Genomic DNA, 17,374 nt, shown 5'->3' with positions numbered 1-17,374 from the left:
ACTTCTCTAAATGATGGAAAAGAGGCGAAGGGTACCTGCTAAACCGTGTTCTGAGTAAGGTCCCTTACCTACCCCAACTCCTGACACTATTATTCAAAACGAAGTATATTTGCCTCTTATGTTGCAATTAAGATTAAAGTTTAACTTAATACTTCTATAGTTCCATAATGTAGAAGGCAATTTTAACACAACTCACAATTTCTTTCTCAGGTACTTTAGTCAAAGAACAAATTTTGGTGTTAAGACTAAGTTTTCCTTTCCTTTCCTTTCCTTTCCTTTCCTTTCCTTTCCTTTCCTTTCCTTTCCTTTCCTTTCCTTTCCTTTCCTCTCCCTTCCCCTCCCCTCCCCTCTCCTCTCCTCTCCTTTCCTTTTCTCTTCTTTTTGTTTGTGCTGCTTTTGGGCCACACTCAGCATTGCTCAGGGCTTACTGCTTCCTAACTCTGTGCTCAGGGTTCACTCCTTGCAGTATTCAGGGGATCAATCTAGGTCTGTAGCGTGCAAGGCAAGTGCGTTACCTGCTGCAGTCCAAGTCTTTGTTTCATTAATAATTGTTTCTCTCTATCCATCCCCCTTTAAAATTTTGGTTTCTTCATCTACCTTATGACATAATCAACATTTACAAAACACTGCCATCCAAAGAATCTACAATTTAAGAAGTAACAATAATTTTCTTCTGGAGAATAATAAATGTGAATCTGACCAAATGATGAACATTGGTGGTTTCTGTAATATCTCTGTTTAGATGAGGATGAATGCTAAGAGGGAAGATTCTGGCTTCTGTGGCCAACCTAACTTTTCATTTCCAGGGTTGATATGAAGAGGAAAGGGGTTAACAGGTTCCACAACACAGCAAACATTTTAGAAAAACAAAAACAACGTACACACGCATACACATATACACACACACGTATATATGTACATGTATATATACATACATATATACACTTATATATGTATAGATCAATGTAGATGCACACATAAATATATGCAATTCAAACCAATATTCCTTACTGACATCAGTTTATACATCCATAAATTATTTTATTCTACTAGAGAAAAACGAAGACATTTATTTTCTTTTTATGAAACAACACAGTGACCTTGTAGTAAACAAACGTCTTTAATGTTCTTTCCTCTTCCTCATCACCTTTAGCTTTGCCCACACCCAGACCCAGGATCCTGTCCACTTTATGAAAGGGATCAATCATGCAATCATGACCAGAACAGCATTGGAGGTATTGGAGTTTTCACAGACATTTTGTTCCTCTGTGGCAATTCCTAGCTCTTCTTGGAGCTCTGGAGATGGTTGGGTTTTCTTGGTGCTTTTTTTCCTTTTTTTGTTTGTTTGTTTTTGTTTTTGTTTTTCATCCAGACAAGGATGGAGGGAGGGGTGGAATTTTTAGGAGAGGAGACAGAAAAATGTTCCTTTTTTCATCGTAATTGTTCCTTGTAAAAAATAATATGAACATTCACACACATACACACAAACACACACACACTCTCTCTCTCATATACACACTATATATATATATATATATATATATATATATATATCTCCAATGCAACTGCAATTGTTGTACAAAACCCTGGGAAGTGCTACCTTGGTTGATGTATTTCTGGAGTTCTAAACAGTTGTCCCACAACAGCTGCATTTCAGTAAGACTTGGGCAGGTGGCTCCAGAGAAGCCACTTGCCACTCACATGCATGCTGAGGCTTCCATGATCACAGTCCAAAGGAAAGAGTGTATCTTTGTGTCTGGGTGGGTGTCCGGAGTAAAGGAAGAGCAGTAAGGGAGCTGAAGGAAGAAGTCCGCATCTTTCTACCCCTCTACCATAGTCTTCAATGAAAATACAAATACATTTGAAATCTGAGGATACTGACAGCAGCAGTGTGAGAATCACACTACACAATGAAATAATTCACATCCGCATAAAAATATTCACACCAAAAAGTCTTTTTTCTTTCCCTTCTTCTAAGAAAAATTAGGATAGATCCTATGTGATTTAACCATTGACCATTTCCAGCAATTTGGTCAAAAGTCTTAAACATAATTCAGCTTCTTTGGATCTGCTTTTCAACAAAAAGAATTAGTGTTTTTTTTTTTTTTTAGATAAAATTTCTGTAGATTTTTGCTTTGGTTTTCCCAGCACTGGAGAAGTCTGAAGTCTCTGCCTTCCCCCACGTCCATGTCCAGAAAGTGAGGGGCACAGATGCTGAGTCTCCAAAGCTGGTCGGAAGGGAAAGGAAGAGGGGAACCTTGGATCGGCAGATCAGCTCAGGAGGGACGCACCACAGAGGGAATAACGACGAGCTGCAAACCAAGATCACAAGCCGTTACAAACCCATTTCAGCTCATTTCAGCTCTGTGTCACCAACAAAGTCATGCAGAGACCTACAGGGAGGAAGCTGGGCTGTCTAAAACCAGTACAGATCCTTGCTTTTGTCCCGAGGCTGCAAACCTGAAAACAGAGAGCAAATAAAGGAAAGGGGGGAGAAGAGAGAAAGGAAGGGGGGGGGAGGCACAAAATGTTTAAGAAAAGAGAAAGTCAAATGCCACCATTTCATTGTGAAAGTCACAGATTTTTATCTAAAGGATGTGAATGACAGTAAATGCAAAGCCAACAGAAAAGCCAAATCTTAACCAGAAGAAAGTGGGGAGAGGGAAAATCTATTAGCTATCACATCAACTAGACACCAAATCATAAGCTTGTCTTAATAACATAAGCAGGAATGTAAGCTCTATTTTCAATGTGGCTTTCAAATTCGGAGTTTTTTTTTTATTTCCAGGAAGGCTTATTATTATTAAAATCATAGGCTAAGTTCTTCGTTTAAAGTGTCTTATTTAACTAGAGAATTTAAGGTGTTCTCAGAGACATATTTTACTTTCCTTATAGCTGCCAGGTGATCACAAGCCCCCTCCCACTATAAAGGATTTTAAACACAGTCTTAGCAGGGACTCTAGATCAGCGCTGTCTGTGAGAAACAAAACACAGTGGGTGCCACAGACTGAATTCTAAATTTCTAGCAGCCTCATTGGGGAAAGGTAAAGAGAAACAGGTGAGAATCAATCTTAGCAAAATATTTTATTTAACCCAATATGTTCAATATGCAACATGCTGAAAATATTTCAACATGCAATCAATAGAAAAATATGAGAGATGTTTTACATTTTTCTTTTGCAAACCAGAGTGTATTATATCAACTTACAGCGCATCTCACTCGGCTTAGTCATATTTCAAGTGCTTAACAGACGCATGTGGCTAGAGCTACAGAGTCCAACAGCGCAGAGCTAGAACCTTTCCAACACATTTGACGCACCCCTGCACCCTCGTCCCCCAATCCTCCCCAAGTTAGGGCAAGTTTCTGTTTTTCATTCTACCCACACCAGGGTCACACTGTTTGCCGCTGGCTGAAACACAACCCAGCCAAGCAGACCTTTTGGCTTCAGGGTCCCTGGGATCTCCGAGAACCACTAAGGGGGCCCAGGGCTCAGGCCAGCGTTGAGCACAGGGTCGAAGGGCCCCCAGGAGGCCAAGTGCCCTGTCCTGCTTACCTGAGTCCACGGTGAGGCCCAAGCCCTGGGCCATGTCCCCCGCGGGGTTCGCGAAGGGTCCCCCGGGCGGGGCCCACGCAGGGCCAGTCGGCTCGCCCTTGGCTGGGAGCTCGCAGGGCGGGCTGCCGGGCGCGGGCGCCGAGGCGGGCGCGAGGCGGGCCGGGCGCCCGGAAGGTGCGGGCATCAGCAGAGGCCCGTAGCGCGGGTCGAAGTGCGGCGCGTAGACCTCGTGCACCGCGGCTGGCCGCGGGTAGGCGGCGGCTTGGGCGCCCAGGGCACCGCCCAGCGCGTAGTGGTGGTGCGGGTGCGGGTGCGCGTGGTGCGGGTGCGCGTGGTGCCAGGGCTCGGCGGCGCCCTGGTGCAGGTGGCTGTGCAGCGCGGCCGGAGAATAGGGGTCGGCGGCGGCGAAGGGCAGCTCGGAGTGCGCGGCGGCCAGGGGGCTGCCCAGCGGCGCGGGCACTGGCGCCTGGTACGCGCTGTTCCAGAAGGAGGCGGGGAAACTGCGCTGGCTCATCGGGAAGGAGCCGTCTGCAGGCCGGGAGTCCAAGGGGAGAGAAGGAAGAGAAGAACGCGTCACCGCCCGAGATGCCAGCGCCGACCCGACCCCGCTGGAACGCTCCCCAGCGGGACGGGCCGGGGGTCCCCGGTGTTAAAGGGTGGTGGGAACCGCACAATGGGTAGGGCACCCCTGGGGAAGAAGCTTCGCTTTCCCACTGTGCAGGTTAGTCTCCAGTGAGAAAAAAACAGAAGAGTGAGAAAGGAGAAATACACCCGACCTAGTCCAGGTTTGGGGGCCCACAGAGCTCCCCGACTCTGGGGCGGAGCGGCTTTGGCCTAAGGCGGCCGCGTTTTCCCAGCTCTCAGGCTCTGCGGCCGCCGAAGAAGATACCACTTCCCAAGCTTGGTCGGCCGCCTAGCAATCTCTCTACCCCCTCTCGCGTTTCAGTCTCCCTTGCTTCAGAAAATGTACCCCTCCAAGACCTCTGATAGACTGGAAGTCGTTGACATATTTCGAAGTCTTGCTATTATTAGCCTCCTTACTAGAAACCTTTCAATTTCCCCCCCAAGAACTCAAGCAAAAGAGTAAACTAGATAAAAGGGCAGCTGCAGCATTTGTACAGTGTTACTTTACAAAATTTCTGCAGGAAATAATAATACTCATTGTTATTTTTGTCTGTGTCATATAGATTCCTAGTGTTTGGAAGCATAACAACACTTTAGAAAGGTGTTGCCTGTCTTAAAAGGATGATTTCAATTAGGAAAAGTTCCAAGAGCATCTCGAACTTCTAGAAAGTCATCTGTACCCTGTACTAAAGAATTGTAGATGCTTTAAAAACGCATTTTAAATGCAAAGTCTTCCTTTTAAAAATATTTAGGCAACCAAAGAATGCACTGTATTTAAAACTAATGTTTTGTATCTAGTCTAAGTTAAAGTTTGAGTAAACTGTTAGAACTCAAGAAAAAATGGTAAGATGAGAGTTACCATTCCAATAGTGTTCACTTTTACAACAAAATCCTTATTTTCCAGGGATTCTACTGATTTATTTTCAAAAAACTATGCTCAAGGAGAAAGTTTAGTAGTTAGTACCCAGCGTTAGTAGCAAAAGGTAGTCGAGATTTCAAGGGAAAAGGGAGATTTAGTTGACTAGTTTGAAAATTCACTGTTCCAGGCTAGATAAAGTAGTGTTTAGTGGGAAGAGTAGAAGAAAAAATACTAGTATATTTGAAGGAAAAAATCTTTAGATATTCTTAGATTTTATTTCATTGTTACTTTACTTGCTTATTGAAAGATGTTTTCAGCTTCAAGATTTCCAAAGTAACTGTCATGGTAAAGGCATATGTAGATTTAAGGAGTTAGTCTTCAGCAGGTTTTGCTTACCATGGGGGAATGAATGGTGGGGGATGAAGTGGGTCTAATATTTTTTCCTGGGGGCATATTTCAAGAACTAGGTAATAGCCCAATTATTTGCGGTTGAAGATATCTTTCTCCCTAGTTAGGTAATGTTGGAAAATAACACATTTCTATGAAACATCTGTTGGTCTTATTCCAAACTGCAGGTATAGTTAAGAGGGACAGTATTAGTCTAATTTTAGAAACTAGTAAATAGAATGACCTCAAAGATGCTAAGAGACTTGTCCAAGGTTAGTGGTAGAAAATAGTGGAGCGAACCACAAACCCAGGCTTCCTCATTCCACTCTGAGTGTTGTTTTATGGATCAATGCTCTGTTCTGTTCTTCCAAGGAAAGTGTTTATGCCTGTCCCCTTTCCTTCTCCTATTACCTTACTTCCCCCAAATCCCTTCCTCACCCCTTCCCTTTTTCTTTTTCTTGTTTTTCCTTGACCCTTATAGCTGTTATGTATGTTCAGAGAGATCTTTATTGACCATTGTTGGTGGTGTCCATACTCACCCCTCCAGGGACCAGAACTTCTGGGAACTTTGCTCGTACAGCTGGGGGAATAGCTACTAGGCTGACTTAGGGCTCTGCTGAAGTGTTCATCCACCACTGAGCTGATGTCCCCTTGGAAATAGGTGAAGAGGACGCAGCGAGAGTTGATGTACTCTGCCTCAGGTGGCCGCTCTTTCTCTGGGCTGCCTTCTTCCTCTTTGATACTGGCTGGAGTTTGACTGGAAAAGGAGCTGCCGCTGCCGCTGCTGTTGCTGGGGCTGGCGTTGCACTCCTGTGCTTCCTGCATTTTGGAGTAATAGGCAAGTTTCTGCTCAAAGAAAAAACAAAGCAATTCATTTTAAAGGAGGTTGTCATTTGGGTTCAGACTGCACTTCCCACTCGCTCCCTGTTCCCTAAGGTACCCAGAGGGCACCTGACATTAGCATCTAAGCCCTATAAACCCAGAAATCACATGGGCCACACAGTCAACAAATCTCCCAAACTGCAACAAACAGGCTGGTGACTGATCTTGATGCCACTTTTGCTCCAGTATTGTTTGCGCTACAGGAAGAGCTCTCTGTCAAGGTGAAGGTAACAGAAGACACCAAAGTGTCTTAGGGTATGAGTTGAACTTGACTGAAGAGGCGGGCTCAGAGCTGATATATTTTTAAAATCATGCTCCATGGGTAAAGGGCACCCAAGTCCAATTGGGGCCTGGGTCAAGGGCACAAGATGCTGGATTAAGCATCTTCATGATGGAACATGAAAATATCAAAACCTAATCCATGCTATCAAGAATAAAAAGGAAGAATAGAGGAGGGGTAAGGTATGGAGGAACACTGTGATGTGGATCTTTGAAATAAACAGATATTGATATTCATTGGATCACCAATATGCAATTTAAATGACAGTCTGTTTTAAAGCAGATCATTTTATGGGTAAGGAAAGAACTCAATGAGCTGCACACATTTCTAACCTCACTATATCTGTGCACATTGAAGAAATAATTTTTTAAAAAAGCTAGTAAGATTAAGAAGCCTCTGAGATTGGGTAATTAAAAATATTCTACTGATTGTGATTTTACAAATCAAGTGTAATTGCTTGAAATAGTTTCTAGAAATAAGGAATAATCTGAATGCAGTGTTAAAGCAGTGAAGGCCTCTAAGGGACCCTGTCATATGAAAGTGACCAAATTTTAATATAATAGATTAGACCAAAGTCAAGGATGAGAAAGAAACAAGAGAAAAACCAACCTATCTTTCCTTTGCAATAGTCCCAGACAGGAAAGAAGCTCATTGCAGATCCTAAACTCTCATATTATTTTAGCAACATCAACACATCTTCTGCACTCCCACTTAAACTTCAAGGAGGATTCTACTGATTTGTACAATTAGTATGAGACTGAAACTCTCTTTTGGAATATTTTTAAAAAGAGAGAAGAAAGCGAAAAAGCAGAACCTACCCATTCCATCATTAATTCACAAGAACACCTCCAAATTCTGAATTAGGCTGCTATTGGGGTATAATTCAATCTCCTGGAAGCAAGAGTCACTCAATTTCAACCTGGTCTGGCCCTCACAGCCACTTACACCACTTTCCACCTTTCTACATTGTATTTTGTTCTGGGCTGCTGTTCTCATAAGCTGAGGAAATGGAAAGAAATACCAGGTACATCCCTCATTCAAGAGCAAAGAGAAATTGGAATAATTAAACAAAAGCGAACAGTTTGCAGAACCTGAATTAACTGGTCTTAAAGTAGATCTATTGAAGACAGAGCCGACATACACACCTAGCGAAGCTAGAGAAAGGCAGATATTTACCTTTTCCCAGCCAGTCTTGTTCCAGCAATACTCTCCAGAACTTTGCAAAGTTAAGATGATACAACTAATGTTTCTTCTCCCCATCCCCCCTCCCCAGTACTGTTCTCTTTGTAACGAATCGACGGTTTGGGGAAGAATTGTCCTGGTCACTGAAGAACTGAAACGGATATGCCTCAGATAAGATAAGATTGCAGAGGGGAGAAGGCGGATGGATGCACATTAGAAAGAGAGAGAAAGGCCTTTGCTGTCACTCTTTAGCTTTGGGACTTAAATTCGATTTTTCTCCGCCCCCGTTTTGGTCTCATCTCTCCGCACCCTCACCTCCTGGAAGAGTAATCTAGAGGCCAAGCGGCTTTAAATAGGAAACAATCCAGTCCTCGCGGTCCTAACTCATCCGATGATTCCCAGGAAGACCCGGCACGCATTAGCGGGGCTTAGCTGTCTTCCCGAGAGTGCAAACCGGCAAGCTAGTGGGGTTAACGCAACCGACCGGGTAGCCGCGCCGGCGATCTTCGCATCCCGAAGGCGCCCGCCCCTGATCTGACGCCCAGGATCCACGTTGAGGCAAACCTCAGGCACCCGCAGAGCTCGGGGAAGAAGGAACGTTCCCTCGATCTCGGAAATCGCCGCCCGGAGGAGACGGAGACGGGACACGTACCTGGTGGTAAGGGGTGTAGGCGGTTGCGAAGTAAGGCTGCGGAGGACCATAGACTTGGTACATAACATCCAAACAGCTCATGGCTCCCCGCAGCCGAGACGGGTACGTGTTTTATCGTCAGCTCCTGGTCGGTGCCACGCTGGGATGCTGCATGGGCGGCGCTTGGACCGGCGCTCCCGAGTCATGGGCGCTCGGCGGCTCGGGATCCCATCCGCGCGCTCCCCTCCCACCCCTGAAATTCCAATCCCGACCGCGCGCCGGGACGGAAGCGCCCGGGCTCCCGCTAGTGGGCATTTAAACCCCACGGGCAGAGGGCGTGCTGACGCCACCCTCGGCGGCCCGGCGGGGGCTCGGACCCAATGGGGATCGAGGGACCAGGGATCCGGGACTCTAGGAGGTATTTTCTTCTGGATGCCTAGCTACAAATTCAGTGCCCAGGGGTGAGACGAACCGCGCACTTGCCAGCTCAGAACTCCGATCCGGAGGTATCATACTGCAAGGAGTCAGGGCGAGACGAAGAGGAGGAAAGGAGGGAGATGGATGGAGAGGAGAGAAACGGGGGTTCTTACAGTGAAACCAAGAAAGCTGATGCATGGTTTGGGAAAGGTCTGTGAGGGAGTCTCCGACACACAGTGTAGAGTCTAATGTGTGCGCCTAGGGGTGATGGGGTGGACATGGTCTCTGCTCTTGCCTCCCCTGTATGTTGGAGGGAAGAATCTTAAACGCTGGAGTCCCCCTAGAAGATCCCAGTCCTTGCAGACTGGATGCAGGAGTCTGGGGCTTCTCCGCGGTGCAGAGAGGAGCTCCCTCTGCGGGGAGAACTGGTGGCTGAAGCTTCTAACCGCTTGCCCTGCTCCACCTCCAGTGCGCAGCTGGACCCTGGTCATAGCTGCCAGCTCTCGCATCTCACTTCTGCCCTTCTTGCGGCCACTCCCGCCCCTTTCTTTTGAAGTCCTGCACCAGGCACCCGAAGGTCCGCATTTTTCTCGCGTGATCTCTAATTCCTCTTTGTGCGGGCTGCTTTAGAGCGGTCCAGGAGCCTTTACTCAACCCTCAGCCGCCCCAGCGACTTTTAACATTTGGGGAACTTTGGGGGAGGGGGAGGGGACAGGAACTCCTTGGTTCCAAAAGGAAGCATCCCAGAAACGCAGGGAGGTCAGTGGACTTTTGCTTCCTTCACTGTGATGTTAATAGAGCAGCTGTGATGTTCTCCTTCATTTTAGAGAGATGAAGGAGGGTGCATATGAGTTGGGAAGCGCACAACACCTTTTACTGTCCTGCCAGAGCGCTCCTTCCCTCACTATCTGTATTTTCCTTAAACCACCTGCAGACCCTAGGCAACGCCACACTTTTAGGAATGAATTGGTGTAAAGTTCAGGTAAAAGAAAGTGTATGGGGGAGCGGGGTAGGGGGAGAGGGGGAAGCCAGACGTGTGGGGCTGCTCATGTTGGAGCTTTAAGATGCCAGGGAAGCATCTGGAGATGCTAGGAAAGAAGCATCATGAACTACCTACGCAGTCAATTCTGTTGTTGCTCAGTTTAAATCCAACAAAACATCTGACAACAATTCTCAGGCTGTCACATTGCAAACAAAGGCGCCCTTAAAAAACATATTTAAAGTACAAACATATATTCATGTCCTTAACTCTTAAATGTTTAAAGACATCTCAGGGGTAGATGTTTTGCTGTGCTAAAGATTTATACATACATATAATACTTTCATATATCCACTTCGGTTTATGCAAAGTGGTGAGTGGTCCAGAGCGCTTGGAGAATTTTTCCCCGGGCTGTTTTTATTTTTAAAGTAGGACTCAGTCTATCTAGTCTATCTTAATGAAAATTAAAGTTAAAACAGAGCTAGACTTCCGTCCAGTTTTGCCTCATTTTCGAGGCCTCTTGTCTTTGTTGATTGGTGTGTATTTGAAGCCTGAGATTCTCTAGGCTCAGGGCGAACACGGGCATGTCCTCATCACTCTCCCAGTGCTCCCTGCCCATAGAGTTCGAAGGGCAGACAGACTCCTGCCTGCACGCCCTCGGGGGCAAAGGTGCGGACCTTTCGAGAACTGCTGAACGGATGGGTGGACGTAGGTCTCCTTCTTGCTGGTGCAGCCAGAGGAGAGTATGCAAAGCTGACATACTGTCCGCAGCCCTTTAGTCCTGGGACAAATCACTGGCCGCCATCCTAGCTCAAGTGCAAAGGGCTACTGCCTCCAGGACAGATGTCGCACGGCGAGGGCCCTCTTCAGGTCACACCCTCTTCGAAAACTCCGCTGCATACTTAGACACGGAGATTGTACTTGACGTGGAACTGCTGACATCTCCGTGGGCTGGGAGGAGATGTCACTGCAGAAGAGAGCTAGTCTCCTCAGTGCAGAAAAGAGCTGGTCCCCCGCGCACTGCAAGATTTGCAGTATGGCTCAGAAGGCCGCTGGGGGCAGGAGGCGCGAGGCGCGAGGGGAGCCCAGGACCCTATAGCGCACCTCCACAGGGGCTTAGGAAGTTCGACCTGCTTCACTTTCTGGCGCCAAGACGCGCCTCCTACCACCGCGTCTGCTCGCGTAGACATTTGTGTTTCACACTGGCCATTTGATTTCACAATCAAAGTAAGAGAAAAAAATAACGGTAACCTTTCCAAACAAATTTAGGTCCAGCAAAATACATTTTTTTAAAAAAAAGTTAATTTTGAGAAGGGTTACAGTAACTGTAATTCCCCACATTTTGGAAGAAGAGAAAAAAAAATTATGCTATTTTCCCAGGGCTGTTTTCTGTTCATGCTTCTCACTCTCTTTTAATTGGAAAAGAGTCTAAAACGAGCAACATTCTGTGAAAATAAATTATCTCTGCCTGCAGAGAAGGAAAAAGAAATACAGAACACTGATCTTGAATTTCTTCAGGAAAACATTAGCCTACCCCAAATCTAAAATGAAGGAAGAAAAATTAGTAGTGTAGACATAGTATTAAAAATGTTCCTAAGGATCTGATCTAAGTATGTTTAATCTTTTCTGCATATCTTTTACAAGAGGATGGTATTTCTCAATCTGATGAGATCATCTCTTGTTTCCATGCTGAAGCAAAAAAAAAAAAAAAAAAAAAAGGAAACCCTAAATGGAAATTCCTAGACTCTCCCAAATAGTCAAATTGGACATTGATGGTTCTTTGTTAAAGTCATGTTTTGATTCAGAATATCAGCAGGCAGTCAGGTGAAAACTAGAGGGAGAGGAAACTCTCACCACTTCCTCTCTATTCTTTTCTGCCAGTTATTTTATTGTTGATTTTTGTTTTAATTTTTTTATTATAACTTGGATTAGAAGATTGCCCAACTAGATGGTAATACTCTGCAAAGTTACTGCAACCTATCACTACCAAAGGGTCAATATCTGACACCTCTATTCCTGTATCACCTTAAGTCCAGGCAAGACACTGCAAACCAGTTAAATGTCTTTAAAACTTGGGGTTCCCTACAAATTTTATCGGTAATCCCAGAAATATCAGTTACTACCAAGTACATATCATTTAATTGCCCTAAAAGCTCTTAATTGGTCAGAGGAAATATGAAAATAATCATATGAAATATGAAAATAATGTGAGAAATGTATTTTTAGTCATGATAATTTTGCAGCAACTTACTGAGTTTTCAGTAACATTTGTCATATAAAAACCTAGTGAATCTCACCAAAAGATTCTTTTAGAACCCTGATTCTATGATGCAATCTGAAATGTGTCTTCTTCTTAATAAATGAAACTAAAATGCTTTTCAATTAATGCATTTTAAGACAGCATAAGAAAATATTTTCTCTTTGCCCCCTGCCCAATTTTTTCTTACTGATTTTAATTGTCTTCTGAATCTTTCTGTCTGCCTGTGTTATTATTCTGAGAACTATAAAGAAGAAGTTTTAAAAATTTATTTAGATTTTAGGCCACATCCAGTGGTACTAGAGGCTTATTTCTGGAAATGCACTCAGGGATCACTCTTAGCAGGTTGGGGGAACCATAAGTGGTACTGTGAATCGAACTCAGTAATGTGCAAGGCAAGTGCCCTACCCACTATATTATGACTCCAGCCCAAAGCAGTTTTATTATTATCAAAAATTGTTTAATTGAGATTCTGTGGTTTATAATATGATTAATGTTGATTTCTCATGCACATGTAGTGCTGGTAATTCCAACACCAAACCCACCACCAAGGAAGCAGTTTTAAAGGAAGGGTGAATGAATAAAACTAAGTTGGAGAGTTGCCTGAAGCCAGCCCAAGTTCTCCTTAGATAGCTCATGGTTCATTTGGATCATTATGTGTTGGCTTATACCTTCATCTGCCATTCAAAGGGAATGAAGAGAATGATGATTTCATAGATTTATTTTTAACCCCTAAAGCAGAGGTGCCTTTGGAATTTGGAGAGTAGCTGACAAGAGTTTGTGGATTCAAACTATTAATAGTACTAGTTGAAAGCATGTCTTGCAAAAACTATGTTTTTCAGGTTTTACTTAGAAATGGCACTCTAGTAACTAAAGGAGAGTATGAATGGTGATTTTATTTTATTTTATTTGCTTTTTGGGTCACACCCGGCGATGCCCAGGGGTTACTCCTGGCTCATGCACTCAGGAATTGCTCCTGGCGGTGCTCGGGGGACCATATGGGATGCTGGGAATCGAACCTGTGTCGGCCATGTTGGCTGCGTGCAAGGCAAACGCCTTACTCGCTGTGCTATCGCTCCAGCCCCGGTGATTTAATTTTAAAAACTAAGATAATGATAGAAGACGAAAGGAGAAATTCCTATTGTCTAAAACTTCCCCAAACTAGTCTAAATGGAAGATTTCTAGTTTGACTTAATGGAACTCTTTTGATAAGAAAAAGAAGATTAAATTGGTTTTTTATGCAAATTGCATTAGTTCCTAACAGTTTTTTCATGCAAAAATCTTCCAGGATCTAATTTATAGACTCTTGATAAACAATTTTGTAATTTTACTGACATATATTTGTCTATTAGAAGAATGTAAAACAAGGACCAGAGAGATAGTACAAGATCTTGCATATGACTCAACCTAGTTTAATTTCTGCACCACCAAGAGTAACCCCTGAATTGATCCAAAAGTAACCCCTGAGCACCTCAAGCATGGCCTAATACCCCAACCCCCAAATCATGAAAAGAACAAGTATCAGTTATTTCTCCACCCACCTGTTTAAAATTTTTTGCCATGCCTAGTGTTGCAGATATATAAGAGGCTTCTCATAGCTCTATGCTGAGTGGGGTTATGCTTAGAAATGAACCAGGCCTTCCAACTGCAAAGTATGCACTCAGTCCATTGAGTTATCTCTCTGGTCCTTCAATTATTTTTAATGCAAAGAAACTTTTCACTGGAAAAAAAATGACTACTTTTTTAAATTTGTGACTAAAATATAAAAAAATCTATATGAAGATAAATATTCTGCCTAGCAGCTAATATTTCTATTGGCACTATTGTAGGATGAAGGGACAGGGAAGAATTTTCAGGTTTATGAGGTAGAAGTCAACTGAAGGATTTAAACTGTTGCCAAAGATATTTGACAGTATTGGTGTTGATCCATTCCAAAATGTCTGTTTATAAATTTCATTTCAGCAGGAAGCTAAAGGGATTAAAAGGAGACCACAGCAATAGCAGACAGAAGGTGAAGATACTCATTTGAGTGTGATGTCCTGTCACATGTTTCAAGAGGTCTGAAACAGCTTCTTAGATACTCATGGAAAGTTTCTCTTGGCACGTGTGGAAGAAATTTAAGCTCTACTGGACTGAAATTGTCCCTCTTTAATTTCTTTGGCTATTATGACTTATTTTAAAATTTCATGATAATGTATCTAGAGTTTATGCTGTATGTATTTTGTGGTATGAGGTTTGACAGTACACACGATAAGATCCTTTGGGAAACTGGACCTTTTCTTTCTGTTCTTAATTATATGCCATAATGAATATGCATCCTTAAGGTGTAAGTTGTGTTGTTTATTTTGAAATTTAAACATTACTGGCTGATATTACACTTTTATCTTTATAAGATGACTGATTTAATCAATTTGTAAAATAATCCAATCTGTGACATTTTCTGAAAAAAAAAAAACATTTTAAATTAAAAAACAATTGATCAGAGGTTTTGAGGTTTTTTTTTTTCCTCTTTAAATGAGCAGTGGTAATTCAGGTGTTTGGTATGTGCAAGGCCCTGAGTTCGGTCCTGCTGTATCATGTGCCACGACCTCAATCATTGCCCGGTGTAGCCTCTATAACGGAAGTTAAAATTCAAACACTAAGGTGCAAATTTTAAGGATTAACATATCATTTTATGTACCTTATATAAGATATTGCTGCATGATGATTCAAAGTGGGCATTTGGTAGTTATCAGCTAACTATGACCATGTAAAAAATTAAGTGAGCTTTCTCCAAGAAAATTTCTTTTTTACATTAGTAAATTGATCATTGTACTCCTAAGCATAGTTTTTTTGTAAGCATATGTGTATTTAGAATATGTACATTTCCTTAGTGATATATTAATTTAGGTATACTTTAAAGGGGTAATAAATCCTAAATTATGCTTCAAACTGGTTATTTTTATCCCCTACTTTTCATTTTTTGGTGACTATTCAGTGGCAAAATTTGTTTTAAGCCCTGATTGTATCAATTAACATAGCCTTCCCTTTGTTATGTGGGAGAGTGGCTACTGCAACACTCTTTCATTTATGTGTCAAAATAACTCCATTATAAATTATTGTCAAAATAGACTTTACATTAGAGAAATTATATCAACAAGTTAAAGTGAAACAACTCTAACTTAAAAAAAAAAGCCCCAGGTAGCTTTATTTCAATAGAAAAAGAATCCTCACTACTAATTATCAGAAAGAAGACATTTCAAAGCACATTTTGTCAAATAGCAATACAGACAAGTATCTGGAGCACTGAAGAGAAGCCTTAGCTCTTGAGAGGGAAGGAGAGCAATGGAGGGCCTGCTGCCCATTGCCACCTTTGAAGCACATGAGGTGCCTGACTTAATCCTTGGATGACTGTTGCTCTAAAGGTCACATTCTTGGGGAACTCAGCCCACTGGCTCGGTTTCATGGGATATTGCCCAGCTTTCTCTATGAAAACAAAGAATACACTTAACCTGATGATATTATCTTGGTTACTATTTTTTGTTGTTGTTGGGGGGAGGGTTGCTCATAAGCAATGTTCAGAGGGCCCAGGGGCCACTTTCTAGATATCCTGCCAGACTGGACAGATTATTCAATGCTCAGGTCCCACTGTGCTGCTGGCTACTGATGACTGTGATCAGGGAGCTGAGTTATGAGGTATCCCAGTTATCAGGGACTTAACTCACAACCTAGTGCTTATAAGCAAACATTTTAGCCCTTAACACTGCCCATTACCCTCTCCCACATGCCCCCCCCCCCCATATCCCTTTAGTTAATTTCCTAAGAATGGAGTAGATATAGGGAAGATCTAGATCCGACCCAGGCCTTTCCTTCTTTCCCAAAATTCTAAGCAAAAGGATCAGTGGCGACAGAATATGGAACAGATGCAGGTTGCACTTTGAATTCAAGATAGCAAACACCACAAAATTCAGAATAACAAAATATATTGCAGAATGAGATACCTTTTTATTAAGAATGTAAAACTTTCAATAAAAATCCACCATGTATACAGAAAAAGATGAAAATGTATCTACTTCTCCAGGCAGGAGTGGGGCTGTGGAGTACAAAAGTTGGTAAAGGGCCAGGGAGAGAGCTCAAAGGCCAAGAGTGAATGCTTTGCATATGGGAGACTCGAATTTGATCACCAGTAGATCATATGCTGGTGACCAGGTCACGACTCTGAGCACCAGTGGGCTTGACCCCTAAACACCTCCAGGTGTAGTCCAATGCCCACTCCTGTCCACTGAGAAAAGAAAATATGGCAGTGGAATCTGAGTGAGGTGGACCCTGATATTACAATTAACAAAAACCTCAGAGCAGCTTGTTCATCTGTGTGAAGAATTGGCACATAATTTGTTTCAATATTTTCTGCCTCTCTTTCTCCTTTATCTTCTTTGGGTGTGCACTTCTCTGTATGCAGATAATTTCATTACATACAAATATTGTATTGCTCTGCCTTCAAGTTCACTCATATTTTCTTCAGAATCTGTTGTTATATACCACTCAGGTGAATTTTATTTTCAAAATTTATTTTTATAATGAAAATAAAAATATTTTTCATATATTAAAAAAAAGAATGGAGCTGAAAAGTAGTACAAGGGTATCAGAGAAGTTGTAAAGCCTTAAGGCACTAACTATGAAAAAAACTATAAAAAATTTTAAGCTCAATTATTCCTGTTATTTTTAAAAAAAATTTTATTAGTGAAACACCATGAGGTACAGTTGTAGACTTACAAATTTTTGTGCTTGGGTTTAAGTTATACAATAATCAAGTACTCATCCCTCCACCAGCGCTCATTCTCCACCACCAATGATCACAGTATCCCTCCCACCTCCCATCCCTCCCATCCCCCCTCACCCCCCCATCCCACCCCGCCTCTGTGGCAGAGCATTCCCTTTTGTTATCTCGTTCCTTTTGGGTGCTGTGGTTTGCAAAAGAAGCACTGAGTGGCAATCATGTTCAGTCTATAGTCTACTTTCAGCATGCATCTCCCATCCTGGGAGGATCCTTCCAACACCCTTTACTTGGTGCTCCCTTTTCTATCTGAGCTGCCTTTTCCCCTAGCATGTGTGGCTGGCCTCCAAGCCATGGAGTGACTATCTAGACTATTATTATCTAGACTATAATCTAGACTATTCTTGGGTGTTTTTAACTTAAAATAAATATAAAATGGATGACAAAGAAAAGAAATAAAATGGTGTAAAATAGAATATTTATAAACATTTCTTGTATATTATTACCAACCTTACATCCTCTTTGAAGGGTAAGAGTACATTATAAATTTTACTTGAAAATGAATGCTT

General features: G+C 42.7%; 1 protein-coding gene across 2 annotated transcripts; it reads right to left on the bottom strand.

Annotated features, from left to right (window-relative positions):
• Positions 1 to 2,271: 2,271 nt before the first annotated feature.
• VGLL2 (vestigial like family member 2) lies at positions 2,272 to 8,501 on the bottom strand. Of its 2 annotated transcripts, XM_056125356.1 has the most exons (4): positions 8,421 to 8,501; positions 5,964 to 6,270; positions 3,555 to 4,082; positions 2,272 to 2,312 (listed from the first exon to the last, which is right to left on the bottom strand). In XM_056125356.1, exons 1-4 carry the CDS (start codon positions 8,499 to 8,501, stop codon positions 2,272 to 2,274), a joined length of 957 nt encoding a protein of 318 aa, XP_055981331.1. The 2 variants fall into 2 exon arrangements, with proteins under 2 accessions (XP_055981331.1, XP_055981332.1); XM_056125357.1 differs by lacking the exon at positions 3,555 to 4,082.
• Positions 8,502 to 17,374: the final 8,873 nt, after the last annotated feature.

This window comes from Sorex fumeus, unplaced genomic scaffold (genome assembly GCF_029834395.1).
Source record: "Sorex fumeus unplaced genomic scaffold, SorFum_2.1 ptg000054l, whole genome shotgun sequence".
NCBI classification, from domain to species: Eukaryota; Metazoa; Chordata; class Mammalia; order Eulipotyphla; family Soricidae; genus Sorex; species Sorex fumeus.
The sequence above is the reverse complement of the archived record's forward strand: the minus strand, read 5'-3'. Positions and strand labels throughout refer to the sequence as shown.

Bases quoted from the DNA above. Each gene is read 5' to 3' on its own strand.
- VGLL2 (XM_056125356.1), bottom strand. From the start codon at position 8,501: ATGAGCTGTTTGGATGTTATGTACCAAGTCTATGGTCCTCCGCAGCCT. The intron at 4,083-5,963 runs GTGAGTATGGAC...CCCGGCCTGCAG, and splicing joins AAGTTCTGGTCCCTGGAGGG to ACGGCTCCTTCCCGATGAGC. The intron at 2,313-3,554 runs GTAAGCAGGACA...CTTGGTTTGCAG, and splicing joins GGGCCTCACCGTGGACTCAG to CTCGTCGTTATTCCCTCTGT.